We start from the raw sequence: 24,047 nt of genomic DNA on the forward strand, positions 1-24,047 counted from the left end.
CCTATTCCGGCGGCGCTGCTCTGGGCAGGGAGGAAGCTACAGCCAGGTGGCTCCTGCCCAAGTGCGTAGGGTTCCAGCTTCAGCTCCCAGCTGCCTTCCAGCCACTCCATCCGCATGGTGTGACAAGCAGCCACCTGCAGGCAGCCGAGTGGGTGGAAGGTGGCCAGGAACTGGAGCCAAAGCCCTGTTCACTGCGGCAGGAGCTTCCCAGCTGAAGTTTCCTCCCCACTCAGAGCAGCACAGCAGGGGCAGGAGCAGTGCCGAGCAGCACCTGGGCAGCTGAAGCTGCACCAGGAGCAGCCCCATTGGTAAGCTGTGCCCACTGGCTGGGTCTGGGCTGACGGGCATGGGGGAGTGGAAGAGCAGTGCAGGCTGCCCTGGGTGGGAGCAGGTGAGGCTTGGCCCCTTTTGGAGTGGTGCAGAGGGCCCATCCTACTCCTGAACACTGCTGCCTGCCTGCAGCGCCATACCACATAGGGAGTTTTGGTGTTTTTTTGCGTGGCAGGAGGAAGAGGGAAGGGTGCCAACCCAGCCTGCGACAGCTCATCAAAACTCCATTTGTGGCCTGTGGGCCCAAATAATTAGCCACCCCAACCTAACCTAAACTTCCCTTGCTGCATCTTGAGACCACTGCTCCTTGTTGTGTTATCTGCCACCACTAATAACAGTCTAGCTCCACCCTCTTTGTAACCACTCTTCAGGTAGTTACAGGCGATTATTAAATTCCCTCTCAGTCTTCTCTTCTTCAGACTAAATAACCCCAGTTCCCTCAGCCTCTCCTCACAAGTCATGTGCCCCAGCCCTCTAACCATTTTTATTTTGCCCTGTTCTGGAATCTCTTCAGTTTGTCCACATCCTTTCTGTAGTGGGATACCCAAAACTGGACACAGTACTCCAGATGTGGCCTTACCACTGCCAAATAGAGCAGAATAATCACTGCCCTGGATCTCCTGGCAATGTTCCTACTGATGCAGCCCAGTATACTGCTATGATTAACATTAAATAAAGATATACTATCTTGGAAATTTGACTCCGAGGACAATCATATGATTAATTGTGCTTCTTATAGCCTATTATGTCTGTCTCATGAATTTTCCATGTAGAAAGCATGACTCAGCATGGAGCAGTATGTCCCAAATGAACAGAACAGAGTGAAAAAACTAAAATAAAAGGAAAAGGAAGAGGGACTATTCAAGAGGCTAAGTTCAAACTGAAAGTTAACAATGCTCTTAGAACTCAGATCTATACCAAAACAGAAACAGGAAGTCAGGGGCACCAACAGGAATTGAACACATGTCCCAGGCAAAAAGCATTTCACATAGGATACCATACTTCCTCTTCTATCAATTACTTTATTTCAGCATAAAGGTTTTAATGCTTGTAAAATCCAAGTAAAACACACAAATATTTATCACCATTTTAGAAACTAATGTTTAGGGTTGTTGGGTTTTTTCCTAGTATCAATAGTACAGCATTGTTAATGCATCATCTGCCCTTTGCCCTCAGAATGCTAGTCACATGCAAGTTAAATTAATGCCTTAAGAATTAATCAGAAAGTGTTAAAGAGTTGTTAGGAGTGAAATGATAAAGTAGCAACTTAACTGAAGAATAGATATTTCAGCTTCATTGTAATTCAATGAAATACACAAAGAGATAAGATGAACAGGCACAATAAAGCAAGATGAATATCTCATTTTTAATGAAACTCCTCGTTGTGTATTACAGCTGACTGAAAACATTTTTGAAAAATAATTCCAAAATTGTCCCTTTTATAGCTGAAATGCTGAATTTTCAAATTTGTCAGCACTTAGTTGCTGAAAGATTTGATAAATTATTCATTACCAAAATTCAAGGGTGCACCGATAGAGATTTTTGGGGCTGATACCGACAGCTTATATATAAGGAGGAATATCCGCCAGTACCGACCCAATTTCCAATACAGCTGCCTCCAGCTGGTAAATCTGGTGTGGTGGAAGGGGACACGGGAAGGAAGGAGCATGTCAGGGGGCAGATCAACACCCCTGTGGTGAGGGACGGGGCAGAGGCAGGCTCTGCCCAGGCAGGGCAGGGGATGGGGGGCACGGAGTCGTGGCTTATGGTGGTGAGGAGGCAGCTCCTGCTGCTGCTTGCACCCTAGGAGGACATGGGAGGGGCATGTGCCCCTCAGATCTGCATGGGGTGGGATGGGGCAGGCTGTAGCGGGGCTGTGCAGGGCTCTTCTTGGCGGGGGCTGGGCTCCGAACAGACACTGGCAGTGCTGTTTCTACCCCAAATTTCACCGCCGCTCCACCCCCAGCATCGCCACTGCCAGCCCCCCGGTGCAGCCCTGGCTCAGTGCCCCACCTCCACCCACGTGCCAGGAAGAGCCAGGGTTGTGCCAGGCAGCTGACACTGGTGCTACTGGGAGCGGAGGTGCGGCAAAATCTGGAGTGGATACAGCATCCTCCCAGCACTGCCGGCACCTGCTCCAAGCCCAGCCCCCACTGAAAAGAGCCCCGTGCAGTCCTGGCTGCAGCCAACACCACCCAGATCTGGGGGACTCATGCCCCACCATATCTCCTGGGGTGCAAGCAGCGGCAGGAGCTGCCTCCCCTCCATGAGCTGTGGCTCCGGCCCTGCCCCTGTCCCACTTGGGCAGCACTTGCCACTGCCCCTGTCCCCTCCCTCATCATGGTGGGGCATTAATCTGCCCTTCCCACATCCCTTCCCTTCCCTTCCACCACACTGGACTTACCAGCTGGAGGCAGCTCTCCATGCTGCCAGCTGTGCTCCTCACTACCTGAATGCTGCACTGTGGCTGTGCACAGCACAGCCATTTATTGGCCAAATTACTGACCCCATCAGGCCGATATCTGATACAGCCAGTTTTCTTTATATTGGACCAATGTATCCAAAATTCACCATTTTTAAATAAAAACAATTAAAATTAAGAAATTACCAACCATCTCTGACTGACACATAACACCCTCTAAAGCCTCTTTATAAAATTAATTCTAGTTGTTTTTTAATTTCACTGCAGAAATTAGAGGTGCACTGATATATCAGTCCAATATTGGATCAGCACTGATAGCAAATTGACATTATCAGCAATCAGCTTTTTTTTGGCTGATATAGCTGATAATCTAAAAATGCTCCATGCATGTGCGCAGCCACAGAGCAGCCCAGCAATATGGAGAGCAGCTGGGCCTGGCTGGTAAGTCTGTTGTGGCGGAAGGGGTGAGGAAAGGGAAGGGAAGGGGCGTGAGAGGTGCAGATCAAGGCCCCTACAGTGAGGGAAGGAGTGGGGCTGAGGCAGGTGCTGCACAGCCAAGGCAGGGCACAGGATGGAACAGTGAATGGATCGCCTTGGGGTTTGGGGGAGATGGGGGTGGCTCCTGCCGCTGCACACACACCAGGAGGCATGGGGGCATGTGCCCCCAGATCTGTGCACGGGGAGGGGCAGGCTTCAGGCATAGGCTGGGGTGGCACCAAGCTTGTCCCGGTGGGGGGTGGGGGTGGAGGGCAGCTGGACCGGGCTGCTACAGCAAATTTTGGGGTGACTGCAGCCCCCTGCCCCCCATAGCCCCTTCCAAGCACTGCTGCTGCCCGCCTCAAGCGCAGTCCAGGCCAGCCCCCACCGGGAAGAGCTCAGTGCCAACCTGGCACCAGCCCACAGTGGTAGCCCACCCTTGCCCCACGTGCAGATCTGGGGGCACACGGCCCCTATGCCCTCCCGGGGTGCGCACAACAGTGGGAACTGCCCCCCCATGGCCCCCAAATGAGCTTTTCACGGCTCCATCCTGCACCTCACCCCTGCTGTGCAGCGTCTGCCACTGCCCCTGCTCCAGCCCCCCTCTCTCCCTCACCACAGGGGCCTCAATCTGCCTCCACCACACCCCTTCCCTCCCCCCACCCCTTCCCCTACAACAGATTATTCAGCCAGACATTGCTATCCATGCTGCAGGGCTCCATATCAGATATCGGATCAGTATCAGCCAATATGGCTTGTTAAAAATTGCACATTGGTATCAGTTCAAAAACCTCTATTGGTGAATCCCTAATAGAAATCAATTAGCCCAGATTCACATATACAACATATTTAAGCCAGTGAGTCTCAACCAGGATGCCTTGAGATCTTTTCAGTGTGTCATAGGGTGTTACTCAATAGCACAGTTAAGGTACTTGCATATGATTCACAAGACAACCCTAGATTACAAATAAAAATCCACTGTGTTAAAAAATTTCTGACCAGTTATGTATGGGCTTTGAGTTCTCCACAACAGAAGAATTGCTCTACTATTTTTCCACAGTCACAAAACCAATAAGCGCTAAGAGCTGGCTTTTTCCGAGGGGTGCCTTGCATCTAACGAGGTTGCTAACCACTGGTTTAAACTAATGAGTTGGGGCTAGATTATGACCTAGTCTATGTAGTACTGTGGAGCAGGGGGTGTCAAAGATGTAGCCTGTGAAGAAATCCTCCTCAGTGTGCCTCACCTCTATACTGAGACAGCCCATCCCCTTCTGTTTTTTTCACACTGCCTGGTTTCAGTTACCTGGTCATCTAGGTGACTAGGCTGAAAAAATTTCCTAAGGGAAGGGGAAGCTTGCTCTTCCTTTGTCCTGCAGAAGGCATTTTGGGAAGGGGACAGGCAGTCATTTTGGGAAACAACAACACAGAAAGATGTGCCTCCATAAGAGATAGGCTCTCTGGAAGTTTTGTGAGTAGAAATCTGGATTCTGGTTACTAAATTAGAGCTAAGTTTTAGCCGCATGTTAAAAGGGCCACAAGCCTACATGGGAAAGGCTCTATTTATTCTGTTTTGCTCAAGGTGATTTGCTATTCTCTTAAACTTCCTTTGTTCTCTACCCACCCCCATTCTCTCTCTCTCTCTCTGATCAATAAAGGGCTATTTGGCCCAGCGTGCCTAGCTGTGAATGCCTATGGGGAGAGGGGTCAGAGATGTGTTTCACTCCTAGCAGTGCTCAGCTGTTTATTAATTAATTCAGTCCTACCTGAGAGTAATGTTGGGAGGCTCCAGGCTGTAAGGAGAACTCAGAAACACTTCCAGTGGGCAAAGCACCCCCAAGGCTGGCTGGGTTGGGCTGCACAGAGCCCTAACAGAGACCAGTGCCTGGGTGATGGCAGCATTGTAGGAGGTCTCCAGGAAGGGGGGCGGTTGGATGCAGGTGCCTCATGGGACACTCCCAAAGCGTGTTTTTGGGCCAGGCACAGTGAGGTGGGTGACTCAGCATAGTAGCACCCCACTACTCCCCTGTCACATAGCCCGTGGGCTGAATCCAGCCCACAGAGCCTTATCACTTGGCCTGCTGTGCTGTCTGTGGGTTTTGGACTAGACCTCCACATGGTGGTGCACAGGGCCAGTTACAGTGCATGCTACATAAAGTGCACAGTGCTGGTTCTGGCACATGTGCAGCACACAGCACACAGGGCCGGTCCAGGTGGTCGTGGTGCCTGCACTGGATCAGCTTTATGCACTGAATCTAGCATGTGTAACTGGTTTGTGGGCCCAATCCATCCTGTGGTCTGGCTCTGCACCCATCATCCAGTCCACTAGACCTTATGAGTTTGACACCATTTCTCTGGAATACAGGGACATGAGCTCCCTTGTGACCATAGGGTTTACCTGGATTGAAAATTGAGGCATAAGCTTTGTATGTGAAGGGAAAGTGGGAGAGAAAATGCACTTTGAGGAAGTTAACACGTGATCAATCAACTTGTAAGCAGGCAAGCGGCAAAGGGGCAAGGAGCAGGCTGACCCTAGACTCAATCCTTGACTCTCTGAATACAATCTGCAGCAGGAGTTGCTATGAGGTGAGAAAGGACATAGGTGAGATGCACCCTGTGTAAAAGTCTGCAATTACTTCATTTCCAGAAAACACCCTCCTCATGAGGCACAGCCTGTACTTTACTAAATGGCTAAACATAAAGGCCCCTGATTCCCATGTATCCCAAGTTTTTGTTACCTTGTTGTATTTGGCTGTCACCTACAGCTCCCTTACACTGCCAAGGCAGTGTTTGGTAACATTTGTATAAATAAGAATCAGACCTAAAATCTCAAATTTATTAGTATCCCTTAAATACAGCAATTAGTCTAAAATTAATCCACTCGGGCCTTTCAGTGGTGATTCACTACAATTAGCTACGAAGGCTCTGAATTAATGAAATAGAATTTTAAAATAGAGAACTATGCATTAAAAAAATAATTAACATGTCAGTAGTCTCTGAGCAGACAGCTCTTTAATAATTCTGGGCAGTGAATTTAGAGAAATATTACTTTAGAAAAGTAAATTAATATTCTTTCCAACAGAATTAGTTTCTTTAAAGATAAATACCAAATCCTACAGGAATTACTTTTCAATATGACTTTGATGGCATAATATAGATACTTCCCCTCAAACAAACCTACTCCAAGGGCCAAGTGTGTGAAGACTGGATAAAACTATTCAGTCAAGGTATAATTGGCTATTTATTCTGACTTACATTTATATTAACTGAAAGAAAGGTGAGTGGTAGAGAGATGAATGGTTTATTGAAAAAAGTAAGATGAGAGTGCTAAACATCATTGCCTATATTTCACAGATCTTTCGTCTCTCTCTGCAAAACATTTTGATCAAAGGAAACTGCCTGAATGGAGTCAAACAGGTTTCAAGTTGTATTAAAGGCCAGACTATGTCTGTCTCTGTAAGAAGAGACAAGGGAAAAGAAAAAACAACAAGCATGGAGGCATTCTGATTCTTGCATGACAAGATAGTGGCTGGTGCCCATCTCAACTTTTGCATTCATCAGTTCCTGGCAATTCATGGCACTATGTGCCCCATATAGGCAAGGACAAGTTTAGCTGCGATTTCCCCCAACTACATCCCTCGGTTAAACACAAGTAGGCAGCACACAGTTCCTCAATCTACCAGCTAGTTAGGCCTTTCTCTTTTTTACTGTCTTTAGATCTAGTTTTACTACCTGACTGGCTTCAATTATACTTAAACATTTGTGAAGCTTTGACCAAATCAATCAAAATATACCAAAACACTAGTGCTTAGCCTTTGGGCCCCAGAAGCTCAATGAGTGCTATGGGACCAGTCCATGGTTCAGATGCCTTACAAGGTTGGTGCATGGCATTGGGCCTCATGCTGCCCCAGCTCCAGGCCTCACACTCTGCTTGCCCTGACCCTGTTTGCCAGGATTGGGTCACATGCCTGGATTGGGTCTTGTGCATCGCCTTGGCCCAGCCCTACATGCCTGATCTAGCATGCAGGGTCACATTATCTGGCCTGCTGGGCTCCCCGTAGGTCTGGAAATCTGGCAGTAGGGGAGAGGTAATTACTGCTGCTGCTGCTCCCGCACTGCCAAATTCCCACATTCCTAGGCCAGATGACAACTCCGTGGGCTGGGTCTGGCCCGTGGCCTGGGGTTTGAGCATAGTACCAAAAGGTTCTTGATCAATTCTAATATACTTTAAAAGAAAAAACATATTTTGTTAAATGTTTAAAACTCTACATTGAATTGTGTTTTTCATGACTTCACTTCAAATCCAATGGTATTTTGATGTAATTTCCTTTACAACTTCCTTCACAAAACACAGATTTGAAATAGCAATCAATGTCTAGGGAGGCTCTTAGGCTTACATTCGCATCTCAGCTCCTTTTTTTCCTATTCTGGATGCAGTGACCCTTGAACTGACTTGGAAGGGAGAGCAACACAGTTTCTTACAGAGTTTAGGTTTCTGTGAGTGATTTGCCAGGAAGAAGGAAGAGGAAGCAACATCCAATCCTCCTTGAGTTACTACAGGATTTCCTCTACTACATACCTCCTGGGGCTGGGCTTTACTGTATCATAGACTCAATTCTGCTGAATGAATGAAGTATGAAGAAAAATATGTCAAGCAGCTATTATTACAAATGAAAAAGGTTGATTCATGCATCTGAAAGTTATACTAGAACACAGATTTAATAAATCATTAAATACAATGGGCAAAAGATATTTTGCTATGTATTACCACTTCTACAAAAACACATTTACATAACCCCTATATTGATCTTCATTAATTAAATGAGATGGCATGCAGATGACACTAGTGATTCCTTACCTGTATTGCATATAAGAACACAGTATATCACTTACAGGGGTTATCAAGGAAAAACAAATCATTTGCTCAAATACAGTCTCCCTTGACTGTAACCCCTTCATTGCATTTTCCCCTCATATCATAAGCTTGTCAGCTGTGTTTCACCACTTAAAGACTGGAGCAGAAGATAGCAAAAGAACATAATGACTTTTTAAGGGGATGTATCAATCATGCCTCGAGAGGAAAGAACTCATAACTCATAAGTAATTACAGAAAAGTAAATGATATTGGTCTCTCCTTCATAGTGGTGTAAATGTCACCTCCAGAACAGCCAATGATGTATTTTAAGGTGTTTAGTATTTATTAATTTCAACTGTGTTATCACTAGTCTATTAAAATACTATTGGGGGGGGGGGCAGGGGACCCCCTTTCCTGAACACAAAGCTGTTTCTTTGCATTCTAAATTAAAATTCATGGCGCGTTAATGAAATTTAAATATTATATACATACACACACGTATACCGGTAAAAAAAAAGACAGATTACAGTACCAATCAGCCCATCAATTAATTCTCCTGAAATTAAAGGTATGGTATAAAATTATCATCATCATACCTGTCCTGATTTCCTTCTGTGATCTGATACAAACGATTAGCACCTCCATCAGCACATGCTCTCAAGACAGCTGCAAGTAAATAAATGAAATGTCAAGGAACTGCCACTGTAAACAACATTTTGTATTTGTTCACATATTGACATGTCTGTGGCACAGATCACAATGATGTTAGGGGACTTTACAATAAGCCTTACAATAGGAAGTACTGTGAGGAGCATTTATCCCAATTATGTGAGATAGGGAGACACAAGTATACAGGTTATTCCATTTGCCCAGAGTCATACTTCATGTTTGCAGCAAATAAGATCTAGATATCTTCTGGTTTCCAGCTCTTTATTTCAACCATAAAATCATTCTTTGTCTCTCTTCCTTTCTTAGGCACTGTCTAAATACAAACTGAAGCTAATGCACATCCCCAAACAAACACTAACTTCAACGGAGGAATGGTTTATTTCAGTTTAGCTTGTTCCCAGTCAACTTTAGTTGAACAAAAAATCACTTTAAAACTAAACTAAAAGTGTCCACATGGATCTGTACTTGTTTAAATTTGATTTACATTCACACCTAAAACATAAGAACATTCCCATGTTGTCAGGATCTTAAGTAACAGAACCTACACAATGACTTGGGCACAAAATGGAATAAGCTATAAAAAGCACTGTTGTCTGAACCTGTCCTGGTTTTTTCTTTGTTTCATTTTTTTCTTACATCTCACAAGTCACCACTTGGTATGAAGCTAAACCAAGACAACAGCCTGCTCTACATACTGCTTGGTTAAGTGAAATAAAATACATGGGTTATATTTAGGTATTACATCTTGAGCTAGCCTGGTCCATAAGAATTAAAACCACAATCAGTGTTGATGCCACCCTAACACCGAACTGCCTTAGGAGATATTTCATATTAAAAACTTAAATGGTTTAAATAACACTAACAAGCACATTTTTACCCCAGAGTTTATTTTTAACTTAACTATTATCAGAGTGAAATGTACTCTAATCTGCTAGGCACACAGTCCACTCACAATGACTTTAACATGCAAATGGCTATTTTATACTAGCATTCCAGCTAGTTAGCAGCAATATATAGGCTATAGGAAGTGGATTAGACCTTTGTCTCCAAACCCAGAAGTGAGAAGAGACTCCAATATAATATATCTGGAATAAGGCAGCTGACAGTTAGGGACTCTGAAAAACCATTTCTGAAGTAGGAAATCTGTAAGGTACCCCTGGTATAACAAGATATCCACTGATTTCTGATGTGTCAGCACCTGCCAACTCCATTGAGGTCCCTGTGAGAATACAGTTTTCCTATCTTCCTTCTGACTTTTTTTTCTGCAATTGCTACTGCACAATAACATTATTCCTCTGTCAGCAACAGCATCTCTCAGAAAAAATATGGATAGGACACTGGAACAGGACTCAGGAAACCTGAGTTCTATCCCTGGTTAAGTCACTAAATTCCTGTGACATCTGGGGGCAAATCTCTTAATTTTTCCGAGCCTTTGTACCTCCTCTCACCCTTCATCTGTTCTATCAAGTTGGACTATAAACTCTAATTGGTGACTGCTTCTTACTAATTGCCTGTCTACTGTGGTACACAATTGGCCACAATTCTGTCTCCTGCTCAACTGTAGCTCCTAGGTGTGCGGGCCGGGCCCTTTTTTGTGCTCTGCGCGGGCTGTGGCCAGCAGCCCGGGCACGCGGGGTCGGAGAGGGCGCGCGTCAAGCTAGAATTAGGCACAGACTTGTAGCGGTAGATTTAAAGATTGTTTACTTACACCGGAGATGGTTGCGGTGCAGGCTGGAAAACTTGCTTGAGTTGCAGTTACAGACAAAAACAACACAAACGATCACGTGGAGTTTGCTAGGCTCCACGGAAACAGAGCTCCGGATGCCCTGGACAAGCGCGCCACCGAAACAGAAACTTCGTAGTTACGTCTTATAAAGAATTATCGCTCGAAGACGGGAAGAGGTGGGCGATGGATCAGGTCGCCAAACTCCTCTGAATCTCACACAGGGTCTCTATTCCCCGGCCGTGTCCCCAGAGTCCCCGCGAGATGGATGTGGAGTCCTCTTCGGCTTGGGCGGAAACCGCTCAAGCCTCTTATACGGCTAACAGGCCAATCGTTAGCCGCCATGTGGGAATAATTTAGAACTAGCCAATAGCGGGGAACCAATTTGCATGCGGGTGGCGGGAACTCCTTTGCACCGTGCATTTCTCTTGCAACTTGAGCAATGCACTCTGCAAAGGAAGCGCCAAATTGGCGGGAAACTCTTCCTTGCACCGGGGTTCTCCTCTGCAGCAGAAAACTCCACTGTGCAACGAAGCTGTAATTTGGCGGGAATAATTCTAGTGCTGAAGCACACACAAAATCATACCTTTGAGTTATGACACTAGGTATTACTGGACAAGAAATGTTAATTTAGAAGCAAAGGAGCATGCCCACAGCTATCCACATAGACACATTTGCCTCCAGAGTGGGAATCCAATCTCTCCCAGATCAGTAGTATCTGCAGAATCAGGAAAAATGGTGTAAGACACCCTAAGTGTCTTTCCCCCCCAAATATTCCTACCTGGCAGAGAAGCCATTTGGAAACTTTACAACTTCACACTGTGCAAACTAAAAGGTCTTTTAAAATACAGGCAGTCCTCAGACTTACGACACAATTGGTTCATCTTAAGTTGAAATGTCATAACTCGGAACTGATTTTCCCATAGGAACAAAGTTAGAAATGGGGGATTGGTTCCTGAATCAAGGCCCAATACCCTATTTTCATAAAAAATAATCCAGAATTGGTTATTTGTACTCAATCAATTACAGGTGAGTAATATAGCTACATTAATGTATTTATATTATAAATAGCAATGATATTGATTTGGAAGGACTTTTTTTACATGACTTTGCTGGACTTTTTGAAAGGCTCTTAGCTAGAGTCTTCTCAGGAGTCTTGGCTGCAGGTTTTTCTGGAGTCTTGTCTGCTTTCTTAAAGAAAGTGTCCAAGGAAGTTTAGACAGATGGTCTCCAGGGAGATGGGTGATGCAACGAACTTGTTTGCTGGCATGGCATGGAATCAGATCAAGCATCATAAAATCAAAATTAACGTCAGGTAGTCGAAACAGGGTGTCAATTTATAAATGTTGTAAGTGACATTCGTTGTAATTCGAAACTTCTTAAATTGCGGACTGCCTGTAGTTGCATGTTTAGGGGGCCCTAGTTATTTGGGAAAAAAAATTCCATCATATGGAATCCAACTGGCCCCCATGAGTCATTAGCAGAGTAGGAAACAATAGCACAGGTCACTGCTACTTGAGTTAATGGAATAATTGGTAACAATATTAGATTATTGTCATCTGTGTGTACCAGTCACTTGCAAGTAAAGGCAGGGGGAGGAGGATGGACAAGATGCATACTTTGCTAGAAGGTTTCACAATTCACCTACATTGGGTTTCATTCAAAATTCTGGAGGGAAATGTGCTTCATTGGACCAGAGACCTTGACTGCTGTGTTTCCCCTGTAACCTGGCTCTGTCTTAATCTTGCCTTTTACTCTCTCCCAGTTGTTAATCCCAGTTGTTAATCCCAGTCTCTTTACCCTTAACAGTCTCAGACCCCTGGCACATATAACATTTAAGATGTTGTTCAGATGCAATTAACCAGTTAATCGCGTCTTAAATAGCAACTTGGCCACATGTTCAGGCACTTAATGGCATGATAAAATGGGAAACAGGCCAGAAAATTATTCCACAAAATATGCCTAATAACTTGGTGGCTGGTTTCCATCACATCTTAAACTGTGGATGGGTCCCTGCCATGCAGCCCGATGCTAAGTCATGCAGCCCGATGCTAACTGCATGGCAGGGCTCTAAGGGTGGGTTCAGTGAGGCCCCAGGGCTGGGACCAACAATCAGCTGATTGTAGGTCTCAGCCCCAAGGACTGCGCTGGAGTCTCAAACTGGTTCCAGTGTGGTTCAGGGGCTGAGACTGACAATCAGCTGATTGCTGGTTCCAGCCTTGAGATCCCACCAGAGTTTCAAACCGGCCCTGATGTGGGCCCAGAACTGAGACTGACAATCAGGTGACTGCAGTACCAGCACTGGAACTGCACCAGATTCTCAAATTCATTCTGGGACTGCAATGATTCACCAGGCACCCAGCTTTCTACTTGCTGGTGCAGGGGAAGCATAACCTGGGCTACCCTTAGACTGGCAAATAGTAATGGTGTGACTGGGATCAGATCTCCGAATTGCATATCCTGTCATACACGTGTGGCATGGTAGGAGATGCAATTGGTGGGATCAAGAAACAGATTCCATCACAATTAAGTGAACATGTGCTGGGGCCCTAGAGTCCATCCTCTTTGCCTCATACCACTACCAGTCTCCACACTCAACTAGTCACAGGCTTCCTTTATGGACTCCTCCTCTGTGACCCTGCCTTCTCCTGTGTTAGCTCCTTGTTCCAGTCTCCTTCTATTGGACCCTCATCCTAATTTCTCTTTCTTAGCTACTTGCTCAGGCTGTTGCAATTTCTCTTTCTTCGCTACTTGCTCAAGCTGTTGCAATGTTACAGCTTCTCCCCCTGTACTCGGCCTTAGTGAGGCCGCAGCTGGAGTACTGTGTCCAGTTTTGGGCTCCACAATTCAAAAAGGATGTGGAGAAGCTTGAGAGAGTCCAGAGAAGAGCCACGCGCATGATCAGAGGTCAGGGAAGCAGACCCTACGATGACAGGCTGAGAGCCCTGGGGCTCTTTCGCCTGAAAAAGCGCAGGCTCAGGGGTGATCTGATGGCCACCTACAAGTTTATCAGGGGGGACCACCAGCATCTGGGGGAACGTTTGTTCACCAGAGCGCCCCAAGGGATGACGAGGTCGAATGGTCACAAACTATTTCAAGATCGTTTCAGGCTGGACATAAGGAAGAACTTCTTTACTGTCCGAGCCCCCAAGGTCTGGAACAGCCTGCCACCGGAGGTGGTTCAAGCGCCTTCATTGAACACCTTCAAGATGAAACTGGATGCTTATCTTGCTGGGATCCTATGACCCCAGCTGACTTCCTGCCCTTTGGGCGGGGGGCTGGACTCGATGATCTTCCAAGGTCCCTTCCAGCCCTGATGTCTATGAAATCTATGAAATCTATGAAATTCCCACCAGCCCCTGAATTACTTTCTCATCTTTTTGATCAAGCCAGTCCAAGGCTCCTCCAATCCCTAGCTCCTGTTTTTCCTTCTCTATTTCCCTTTTGTTCTCCCTTAACTTCTATTGGTCCCAGAAGTCTTGAGCCTTACAAGACAAGTAGTTCTAATTAGTTTGGGAAACCAACTCAGAAGAACAGAGAAAGCTCAAGTGAAGGAATTCACCTGCTATTTGTGACACTGGGTTGCAACTTCAGAGTGTTATTAGGTATTCACCTAATTTTGAATGATTTATATAATGGCAATGGTAAAAAACACATTTTTCAGCCCTAATCATGTTTGGCTGGAAAGATACATTGTTTCTTTCAGATCAAGTTGCCCAGACCCTTTTTAGTTTACGAGAGGATTCCTGTAATTCCCTTTTATGTGGAGATAATTTGTAAAGAGCATTTTGAAGGCAGAATTTAGCAGCCTATTCACCCGGTAGTATTCCTTGCAGGGGAAGTACATAGCACTGTGAGCACCATGCTCTATGAGCTATGCTAGCCATCCGCTAGTTTCAGAGCGTATAATCGTTTTGTAATCTATACATCCAGTAATGTGTGAAACCTGGCTAACTGAGAAATTGCTTTTCTCCCGAGGAAAAACCACAGCAATAAGTTAGCTGAGACATTTTTTCTAACTATAGGCACAAGAGAACTGCAGGCAGGGCATTCTTAGCAAATAGCCTTTGCATTTGGAACCTACTTCTCTGTTCAGTCCAACAGAGTCCAAGTCTGTTAGCTTTCTGGGGATGTTAAAATGCCCATCTGTTTTCCCATGGTTTACATGAGTTAATGTGTTAGCATTCAAAGAAGTTCTGTTACCTACAGCCAGAGAAGAGAGTCTATGTTTAGCCACTGGTTTATTTTTAATCGGGCTGGATGTTCAGACGCTGTAGAAAGGCATAGCTCCAATGGAGATGCATGACTTCACAACCAAATGGCTTTTTTTAAAAATAAATAATAAGCATGTATGTAAAAAGTAAAGCAAAATAAAGGGGAGCCAGGAAAAATTAAAGTAAACCCTCACTTACTATGGTACATGCATATGTACTATTTTGACTCTAATGAAGATATCTAAATAAGAATTCTCGGCTCCTGCATACTGCTCACACAGGGCCACAACTATGCAATCTCTCAAATTAAAATAGTTACCTTGCATAGCTGGAAATTAAAGTGCTCCCCCACATATTCATTCCTATCACTTCAGCAGTGCTGTAAAGTTATTTAGAAAAGCATTTATGAGGTACTGATCCTTTACCAGCAAGTTAATAACTTACATCAGTACGAACCAAAGCCCCAGGTGCTTTAGGTAACCAGCAGGTAATTAACTGATTGGCATAATGCCAACAGCTCACATTATTTTTAAAGCTCTGAACAAAATCTTGCTTGATAAAAAGTAATGATATGTATTAGGTATAAAACCATGTAACACTATTATTTGGGTGGGTTTAAAAGAGATAGTCAGCAATTCTGAACATACGATTCAGTGAGAGAAATTCTTTATGAAAAGATAATAGAGGCTGATTTTATATAGTGTCCTCTATATTAAAGATAAAATTGCTTTACAAATACCAGGTTGGAAGCTGCTTAAGTGTGGCCATTCCACAGGCAAATATAGCAGGGTGCAAGCTTTCAGCAGTAGCTCATGTAAAACTGCTATTAATGATAGTTATTATTTGTAGTATAGCAAAACTCAAAGACCCTAACTAAAACAGAAAATACTTTTACTAGAAAGCATGCAAACACAGAGATGGCCCTGCTCCCTCCCCACTGAATGTACAACTTAACATGGAAATAATAATGGGAAGGTAAGGGGGAAAGGAGGGGGAACAGAAGCACAGAGGGATGAAGGACTTGAGGTCATGCCAATGATCAATGGCATATTTATGAACAGAACGTAGAGTCACAAATTTTGTTTTTGTTTTTTCAAGATATGGATTATCAGCAAGGGTACAGAGATTATCCTGTATTTTCAGCACCTACCTAGATAGACCATGCTGTAGATTAAGCATGTTATCCAAATATGGTATCTCAAGGAGTGCGGTCCCATGTGGGCAGTGCACTGTAGTATCAACCCTGCATCTGAATCCAAACTCTGGGATGATGCTTTAAACTTTGGCCTACTTTGCCAGACCTAGAAGTTTCACCATAAGCTACACTTCAGAAAGAAACTCAGCTCATTTTGCAAAAGGACCACGTTCACTATGGGAGAAATGTATCCCTGGTGTTACCTCCAGGTATTTTCCTGAACTTAGAAATGGCTTTGGGCCAAGACTTAAAAGCCTTCTTCAGTTTATAGCTAATTTATGATGCACAGTACTGGAGGGCTTCTTGAACCACCTGCAACAACTACTGAGCTTCCTGGGAGCTGCAGATACACAGCACAGGAGAGTCTGGAATTCAAATTATAGTAAATGTTCCTCAACTCTACTAAGAGATGGCTTTCAGAAGATGGCTTTCAAAAACTCACATCCTTCTTTTTATTTTAATTAATTAATTCATTCATTCATTTTAGAGTAATGCTTCTGAGATGAGTTGGTAAATGGTACCACTTCAATGACAGAAACCAGGACATCAGTACCAGTGCCAACAATGACATTGACACTGAAGAAAACAAGTTATCAGATACTAAGGAAACAAAAGAAACCCCTTAAGGTATAAAAATACATGCCACTTGGTCTTAGGAATCTGAGGACAAAAAAAACCACGAAGAAATTAACAGAACGCTAGAACCAAGACAAAAGTAATTCAGCTACTAACAGAAAAAAAACCAAGCTAAATCAAATACCTCCCCCACCAGCATTATAAGGATTATACGACTGCATTTTCAAAAATATTGCACATTGCAGGGAAAGAAGCTCTACACACCAGGGATGTCAAATATACGGCCCACAGAGCCGTATCATCCAGCCCACAGGACTCCTGCATGAAATTCAGGGCTGTGGTGAAAGGGGACAAAGCCCAATGCTGAATTCTGGCATATGGGCTAGGAACAGACATTCAAGAAGCCAGAGCATGAATTGATTCCAACTTTGCAGGTTAGTCTAACCTGGCTAGGCTGAACCAGTTTGTAACAGCATAAACATGCAGGCACATACGTGCAGTTGCTCAGGCCAGAAGCAAGGGGCGCTAGAGCACGCCCTCAGCTGCATGGAAGCTGGGGGGATGGGCATGAGGCCAGTCTGGGCTGAACTGGCCAGAGAGGGGTTTAATTCCCCCCTCCCTGTCCTACCGGCAGGGACCTGAGCCGGGTATGCCAGGCACTCCCCGCTTGCTGCTGCAGTGGTGGGCCAGTGCAGCCCCTGAGGCACAGGTGGCCAGGGAGGGGGTTATTCTCACCTCTAGCCCCATTGCTCGTGGGGGACTGCAGCCAGGTCTGCTCACCCCAACTGCCGCCCCTGCTGCTGAGTGATGAAATAAGCCCCATCCTGTCCCCTCCACCAGATGCCGGAGGGAGGGGGAATAACCCTGGTCCCTGTCCCCCACAAGGGGCCCTGCCAGCCAGCGTCTGGCCCCACTAGGTAGGGGTTGGCTGCAGAGTGGGCTTCCCGGGCCAGCTCAGAAGTGGCAACAGGCTCCAAGCCTGGCAGCCACCACCACAGCGTCCCTGCCCTGTGTACCACCCAGAGCTACAGCCTAACAAGCAGCTGTAAGCTGGCCAGGGTGGGGGGCTGTTTTGCCCCCCGCATTTGCAGCTGCCGCTGTCACGCCATGCGGCTCTGGGTGGGGGGGCGGGAAGCTTCTGCCCCGTGCATGGAGCTCCAGCTCAAGCTCCCGGACGCCGTGGAAGGCAGAAGATGCCCAGGTGGGAGCCGTCTGGGGGCCACGTGTGGCTGGTGGCTGGCCAGGCAGCAGGCTAGCTGGGCTGGCTTGGAGGTGCTGGCAGGCCCAGAGCCCAGCAGCCGTGAACCACGGAGGCTGGCTGCAGCCCCACAGCACCTCCAAGCCAGCCCAGCTAGCAGTCACCAGCTGCATGCTGGGCCAGGCCAGGCTGCACTTGCTGAGAAGGCTCAACGTCCCTGTCATTGAGCCACAGCTGCTGGGGGTGGCCACACCCTCATGGCCCAGCCTCGCCAGATCATGTGGCTGCCTCGGCCTGGGCTGATTGAGGCCAATTCAGGCCACAGGGGCGAGGTCCCCCCAGCAGCCACAGCTCTGTTACAGCTGCTCTCCACGCCCCAGCTGATCCAGGCTAGGCTGGCGGGGGGAGGAGGGGGAGGGAGAAGAGTACCCCCCCAGCACTAAACAGAGCCACCTCCCTGCCCCGCAGGGGGAGAAGCAAGTGGGGGGGAAGAGTCCCCCTCTGGGGCCGGGCAGCCTCACATCACAGAGCCCCCCTCCCCGCCCTGTGGCAGCAGCAGGTGCAGGAAGAGGAGGAAGAGCCACCGCACCCCCAGAACTCAACAGAGCCCCCCCTCCTGCCCTGCGGCAGTGGGGGAGGGGGAGAGGAGCAGGGGGAAGAGCCCTCCTCTAGGGTCAGGCAGCCTGGCATTGAGGCCTGCTCCCTGTCCTGTGGTGGGGGAGAAGCAGGGGAAGAATCCCCCTCCAGGGGCTGGGCAGCCTCGCAGAGTCCCCCTCCCCACTCCAGAGGGAGGAAGGAGGAGGAACAGGAGCAGGATTCCCCCTCCAGTGCCGCACAGAGCACCCCACCCCAGGGGGAGGAGGAGGGGGAACAGTTCCCCCCCAGTACGGAACAGAGCCCCAGCATGGCCCTGTTAAGGTGAAGGTGGCAGGGAAAAGGGTTGATTCTTCCATCCGTTCCTTATGCCCTGCAGCCAGGGTCTGCCAGCCCCAGGGAGCACCGCTGCAGTACCCTCCCCTCTGCTCCCTGGCAAACAGGAAGGCCCTGGCTCCCGTAGGAGAAGGAGGGAAGGAGGGAAGAATTAACCCCCGCCCTGCCCACTTTGCCTTAATCGGGGATTTGCCAGCTGGTGTCTCCGTTAGGGCCGGTCCTTGCTTGGGCTAGAGACCAGAGGGGTGGGGCCAGCCCTGCTGAGCCGGAGCAGAGACCCTAGCCCAGAGAGCATGCTGGGATGCTGGAGGACTCTGGTTTAACTTAAACCAAGAAGGGGTTTGGGGCAAACACTGCATAAACCTTTTTGAGCCAAAACAGTTTCATAGTTTCATAATAGCTAGGGTCAGGAGGGACCTGAACAGATCATCTAGCCTGACCCCCTGCCACAGGCAGGAATGAATGCTGGGTTCACAAGACCCCAGACAGGTGATCATCCAACCTCCTCTTGAATTTGCCCAAGGTAGGGGCAAGGACCACTTCCCTGGGAAGTTGGTTCCAGATTTTGGCCACCCTAACTGTAAAATATTGCCTTCTGATCTCTAACCTAAACCTATTCTCCATCAGCTTATTACCATTGTTCCTTGTCACCCCAGGTGGTGCTGGGGAGAAAAGGGCTCTGCCTATTTGCTGAGTTAAATCTCACACTGAACCAGATTTATCTCAAACTAGTTTTGGCCATTTTCAAAATGGTTCATGTGCACTTAATGTCTGTTCTGTTACAGGTTTAAACCAGTTTCTTATCACTTAAACCGATTTATGTGTAATGTCTTTGCCCCCTACAGTCCGTGGAGGGCAAGCAACAGATGCACTAACCCCTGGGGCTCTCTGACACTGGTGGGTCTGGAGGCCATTCTGGACCCTACCAGAAAGGTACCTTGCAGTCCAGATCTGGCCCAGGGGCCAAGGGAGTTTGACACCCCGGTTCTACATGTATAACACAGTCAGCTACAATACCCTGGACCAAAGATCAAATATAGATACATAAGAGAGCAAGGAAATATTTCTCTTAAAGCATAGCTTTTCTTCATGGGATATATAAAACTTGAGCAATTTCTTGCAACCACCACATTATGTATTCTGTTGTTGTACAACAAGGACCTTTAATTTAGGGGCACTAAAATTAAACTGTATCTCACGTTCAAGCTTAATGGACCACCAATACTACACTGGGGTACAGCAACATTTTCTAACAACCAGAGGCTTTATTGAACTTTTACTGCTATTTACCCCCTGCCCCTCTCCCGAGCAAAACTGTTCACATGCATCATTTATTGATTCAGTAACCTGGTTATCATAATTAATATGCTGGAGTAATCAACAGATATGAGAATCGTATTTAATTAGTGTCTTGACATTATGGCATTAATTTATAAGTGAGATATATTGTGGAAATGCAGAGAACGACCTGTCATGTTTGTTACAGTCCATAAAACTGACATGATCTTCATCTCATCATTAAAGGAATATAGCTAGTGACCTGGAACAACGGAAGTCCCTGGATTTGTGTTCCTTCTAGTCACTTCTGCCTTGTTCCACAGACTCCTTGGATTTCTGTACTGCAGATTACTGATCAAGGATGGATGCAGTTAGTACTCAAACCCCATCGTGTTGTGTGCATTGTGTTTAGCTGCTGTTGTATACCAAATATAGCACCACTCAGCTGTGTGCATTTTTGGAACCACTGCAGGTCTGCTTTGCACATTTATCTCCACTCAGTAAATCTATGCAATTTCTTGCTCAGCAGACAAGACATTCATGTTGCTACATGGCCTACTTCTGACCATTTAAAAAATGTCTATTCTTAAGCTCATTCATCTGACACTAAATATGCTTAGCTCTTGTCACCAACATTTATTTGTACAGTGTTTGCCCTTATATTTTCAGTGCTGCACAGGGCTTGAAATAACCATGATTAACTATACCATCTGCTCTCAGGATACTCAGCATTACCAGTGAAATTAAAGAGATATAAAGGTTCATTTCCAAACAGATAGTACAGGTGTGCATTTGTGCTGTTATAAGTCATTGGCAGTAAAGTGCTGTAAGTATCCCACAGGAGTGCTCAGCACTCTACAGGATTGCACCTATCATTATGACTGTATCTGAAATTTCATTATAAACCCATTGTCCTCCAGGGATTTAAACTTTGCATACATCATTTCAGTCTAGAAATATATTTTGGTTTTACAAATGTTTTGAACAGAAACATAGTTGCTGTTTTTAAATTATGTAAGGAAATGAGGAAGAGAGCTGGCATCATCATTTGATTAAATCTGGCACTTGAGGACCAACATCAAATCCTTTGTGGATCATTAGTGATTTACTGGCTGCATAATGTAAATTACTGGTTATTAGTAAAATAATTTATCCAACTCTAAAGGCAATGAGACTTCAATGGGAATTTTACCTATTCACTACAGGACTGACTTCATAGTGCTTTTCTCTACAAAGTTGCACTTAAACTATCAGATTTCTTTCATTATTTCTTAGTAACATTATGCCCATCTAACAAAGCTTTATACCTTATCTGCGGGTACCTTGAACTTACAAAGAACATATATATCAGATTATAATTAAAACTGAAACAACTCAAAGTGTATATCGCTGGGTCTCTTTCATATCCATTTTCTGATTTTTGCAGGTGAAATGAGGATGTTTCAGTTTTGATGGTATTTGTGAAGTTTTAAAATTAGATTGCTTAATAATTCAATATGACATACAGTGACTTCACGTTTTGATTGTGACTTTTTATTTCTTCATTTCATATTGTTTTCCATAGTAGCATCATTGATTTCTGACATGATAAAGATAGAGAGCCCACACGCATGATGGAAAGCTCCCACTATCTGTGATTTTAATTGCCATTCAGAATTTCCATCAAACAAACTTTAGAAGTAAACTATCTTTATCCTTAATGGAAGAAATAAACAGTCTGCACTGACAGCACTCATGAATATATCTGCACAAATAGCAAAATTGTCTACTTAGCCACCTAGGTATTACAGTATAATTTGAGATATATATTCTGTATAAGATGAAGAAACCTGCAGAAAAGGTATAAAGTTTTGTTATACAAGCATAATGTCACTAAGAATAAGAATAAGAGGAATTAAGATAACCTTTTTATTCTTCCACACAAACTATTCACATTGTAGGAGTCAGCATTTGGGATAGCAAATTTACCCAAAGCCACATTTCTAAACACTGTTAGGAGTAAGTGGGCAGAGGCACAAAATGGGCAGGACCTTGAATTCATCTCCACTGTGTGCTGGCCAGCAGAGAAGAGGCAGCATGGAGATGAAAATAATCTGCTACTAGTATAGACCAGCAGTGAACAACTTTCGCACTTTACCAAAATACACAAGTCCTTCCATTTTCTGCTCATGATGACATGTAGCTTACTGTCACCCCTCAATTCCAGGAATGATGTAAAGTTATAATCTAGAGCAACAGATGGGAAATGGAAAGTGACGAGTGCTCAGATTCCATAGTCACAACTAGAATTTAAATATTTTTGGCTGCCCGATTCATTTATAATCTTCTTCTACCTTGGATTTGCTACTGATAAACTGGGTGGTTATTTTCAGTCACTTACCAGCACTAAGCAGCCTAAAATATATTGACCGTGTAATCCTACAGATTTGATTTGATTCAAATATATGGTTCTCTTTACATCTACGGAGTACATTTCCCAACATGCAATTTATTCTTGGATCCATCTGTAACGCCAGCGAAGGAAAGCTTTGTCGCTAGTATTTGAGAGTCATACACAAAAAATCAGATATTATAATCTTTTTAAATGGAGACTGAAATATTATAGTGCATAATTTCCTGAACAAATCTAATTCAACTGGCAAGTCATTTGAAAAATGCTCCCAGAGTCTTACTTTCAAATCAAAGTCTGAAGACCGCTGGAGAATAAACATTCAAAAGGAAGGGACTAGCAGGAAACTAGAGATGGCAAGAATTGATTACGGTAAACCCACTCTCCAGTCAGGCTTGATTCCAACAGTATATTTTTAAAACTGATTTAATAAGTGCATTATAATCCCTTGTCTACTCCATATATTTGTGTGCTTTTCCTGTCATGTTACATCATGCCTTTTTTCCCCTACCCAGCCTTATTCATTCTTGCACTGATACCAAAAAGGTGTAATTTCTCTTTTCAGATCACACTAAGGAGTTATATTTTCAGTTTCAGTCTGTCTTAACATTAGTGTTAGCCAGCACTATCTTCATCCCACTGTATATTTGAAAATGAGACTTACATGCCACTAAGAGTTCTTTGACAATGTTACCCATTGAGTCATATCCTGCCTAGATTTGCACAGATGCAAATCTAAGGTAACGCCACATAAATGAATTAAGCTATTCTGGATTTACATTGATATAATTCAGTCAGAACAGAAAAAAAGAAGATACTTAAATAGACCACCAACAAGTATGTTCCTAATAGTAGAAAACATAATTCCATTGGTAAGAAAGAAGTTGCATACACTTGCATCAAAGCTGAGCATGATTCCCACCCCCAGAATCTAAAACTTTGCAACAGAATACACATCTGAAATGGAGAAAATAGAAGCTGAGTATCCTAACCCTGTTGTTGCTAGGTTTTACTATTGTTAAGACACAGGGCCAGATATTCAACTGACATAAGTCACAAGTCAGAGAGTGGCGGCGTGCTGAGGGAGATAGGTGCACAGGTGGTATTTTCTTCTGTCCTACCAGTGAGTGGACGTGGAAGACGACACAAGAACTGCATTAGACAGACCAACTGGCAGCTTCGGCAATGGTGTTTCGAGGCAGACTTTGGCTTCCTTGACAATGACCTGCACATCACGACGAGAGACGTGCTCAGTTGGGATGGGCTTCACCTGTCCCCCAAAGGTAAGTGTGTGTTCTCTTCTAGGTTGGTGGATCTCCTCTGGTGGGCTTTGAACTAGGCTCGTTGGGGGGAGGGGAAGATGAGGGCAGGGGAAGCCGTGGACCACCAAACCATGTGGCACCCAGAAGGACAGCACAGCCTGAAGAAGGAGAACATCGGGAACCTGCAATCCATGGGGCGGCCAGCAGTACAGCACGGGTAAGCAATAAGCAGGTAAGCAATAAGGGGCCCTTTGGGCATCAGAGCTGGGGGCAAGAAAGGCGCCAGTCACAGGGCTCAAGTGCCTATATACTAATGCTAGGAGCATGGGGAGCAAGCAGGATGAACTAGCACTCCTGCTTGCAGAAAACACCTACAACTTAGTAGGGCTAACAGAAACCTGGTGGGATTCTTCCCATGACTGGGCAGTACACATTGAGGGTTATAAGCTGTACAGAAAGGATAGAATGGGGAAGAGAGGGGGAGGGGTTGCGCTCTATGTCAATGAGCGATATACATCGACCCTTATCAAAA

The 24,047-nt window shown here is 45.3% G+C and overlaps 1 protein-coding gene across 1 annotated transcript in view; it reads right to left on the reverse strand.

Annotated features, from left to right (window-relative positions):
* The window catches only part of LOC102378771 (thiamin pyrophosphokinase 1), a 344,925-nt gene that overhangs the window by 121,538 nt on the left and 199,340 nt on the right, over positions 1 to 24,047 (reverse strand). The window contains exon 4 of the mRNA XM_006022162.3: positions 8,678 to 8,747. Within this exon, the coding sequence (XP_006022224.3) occupies positions 8,678 to 8,747 (70 nt within the window). The remainder of the gene's footprint in view (positions 1 to 8,677; positions 8,748 to 24,047) is intronic.

Source organism: Alligator sinensis, unplaced genomic scaffold (assembly GCF_000455745.1).
Source record: "Alligator sinensis unplaced genomic scaffold, ASM45574v1 scaffold213_1, whole genome shotgun sequence".
NCBI classification, from domain to species: Eukaryota; Metazoa; Chordata; order Crocodylia; family Alligatoridae; genus Alligator; species Alligator sinensis.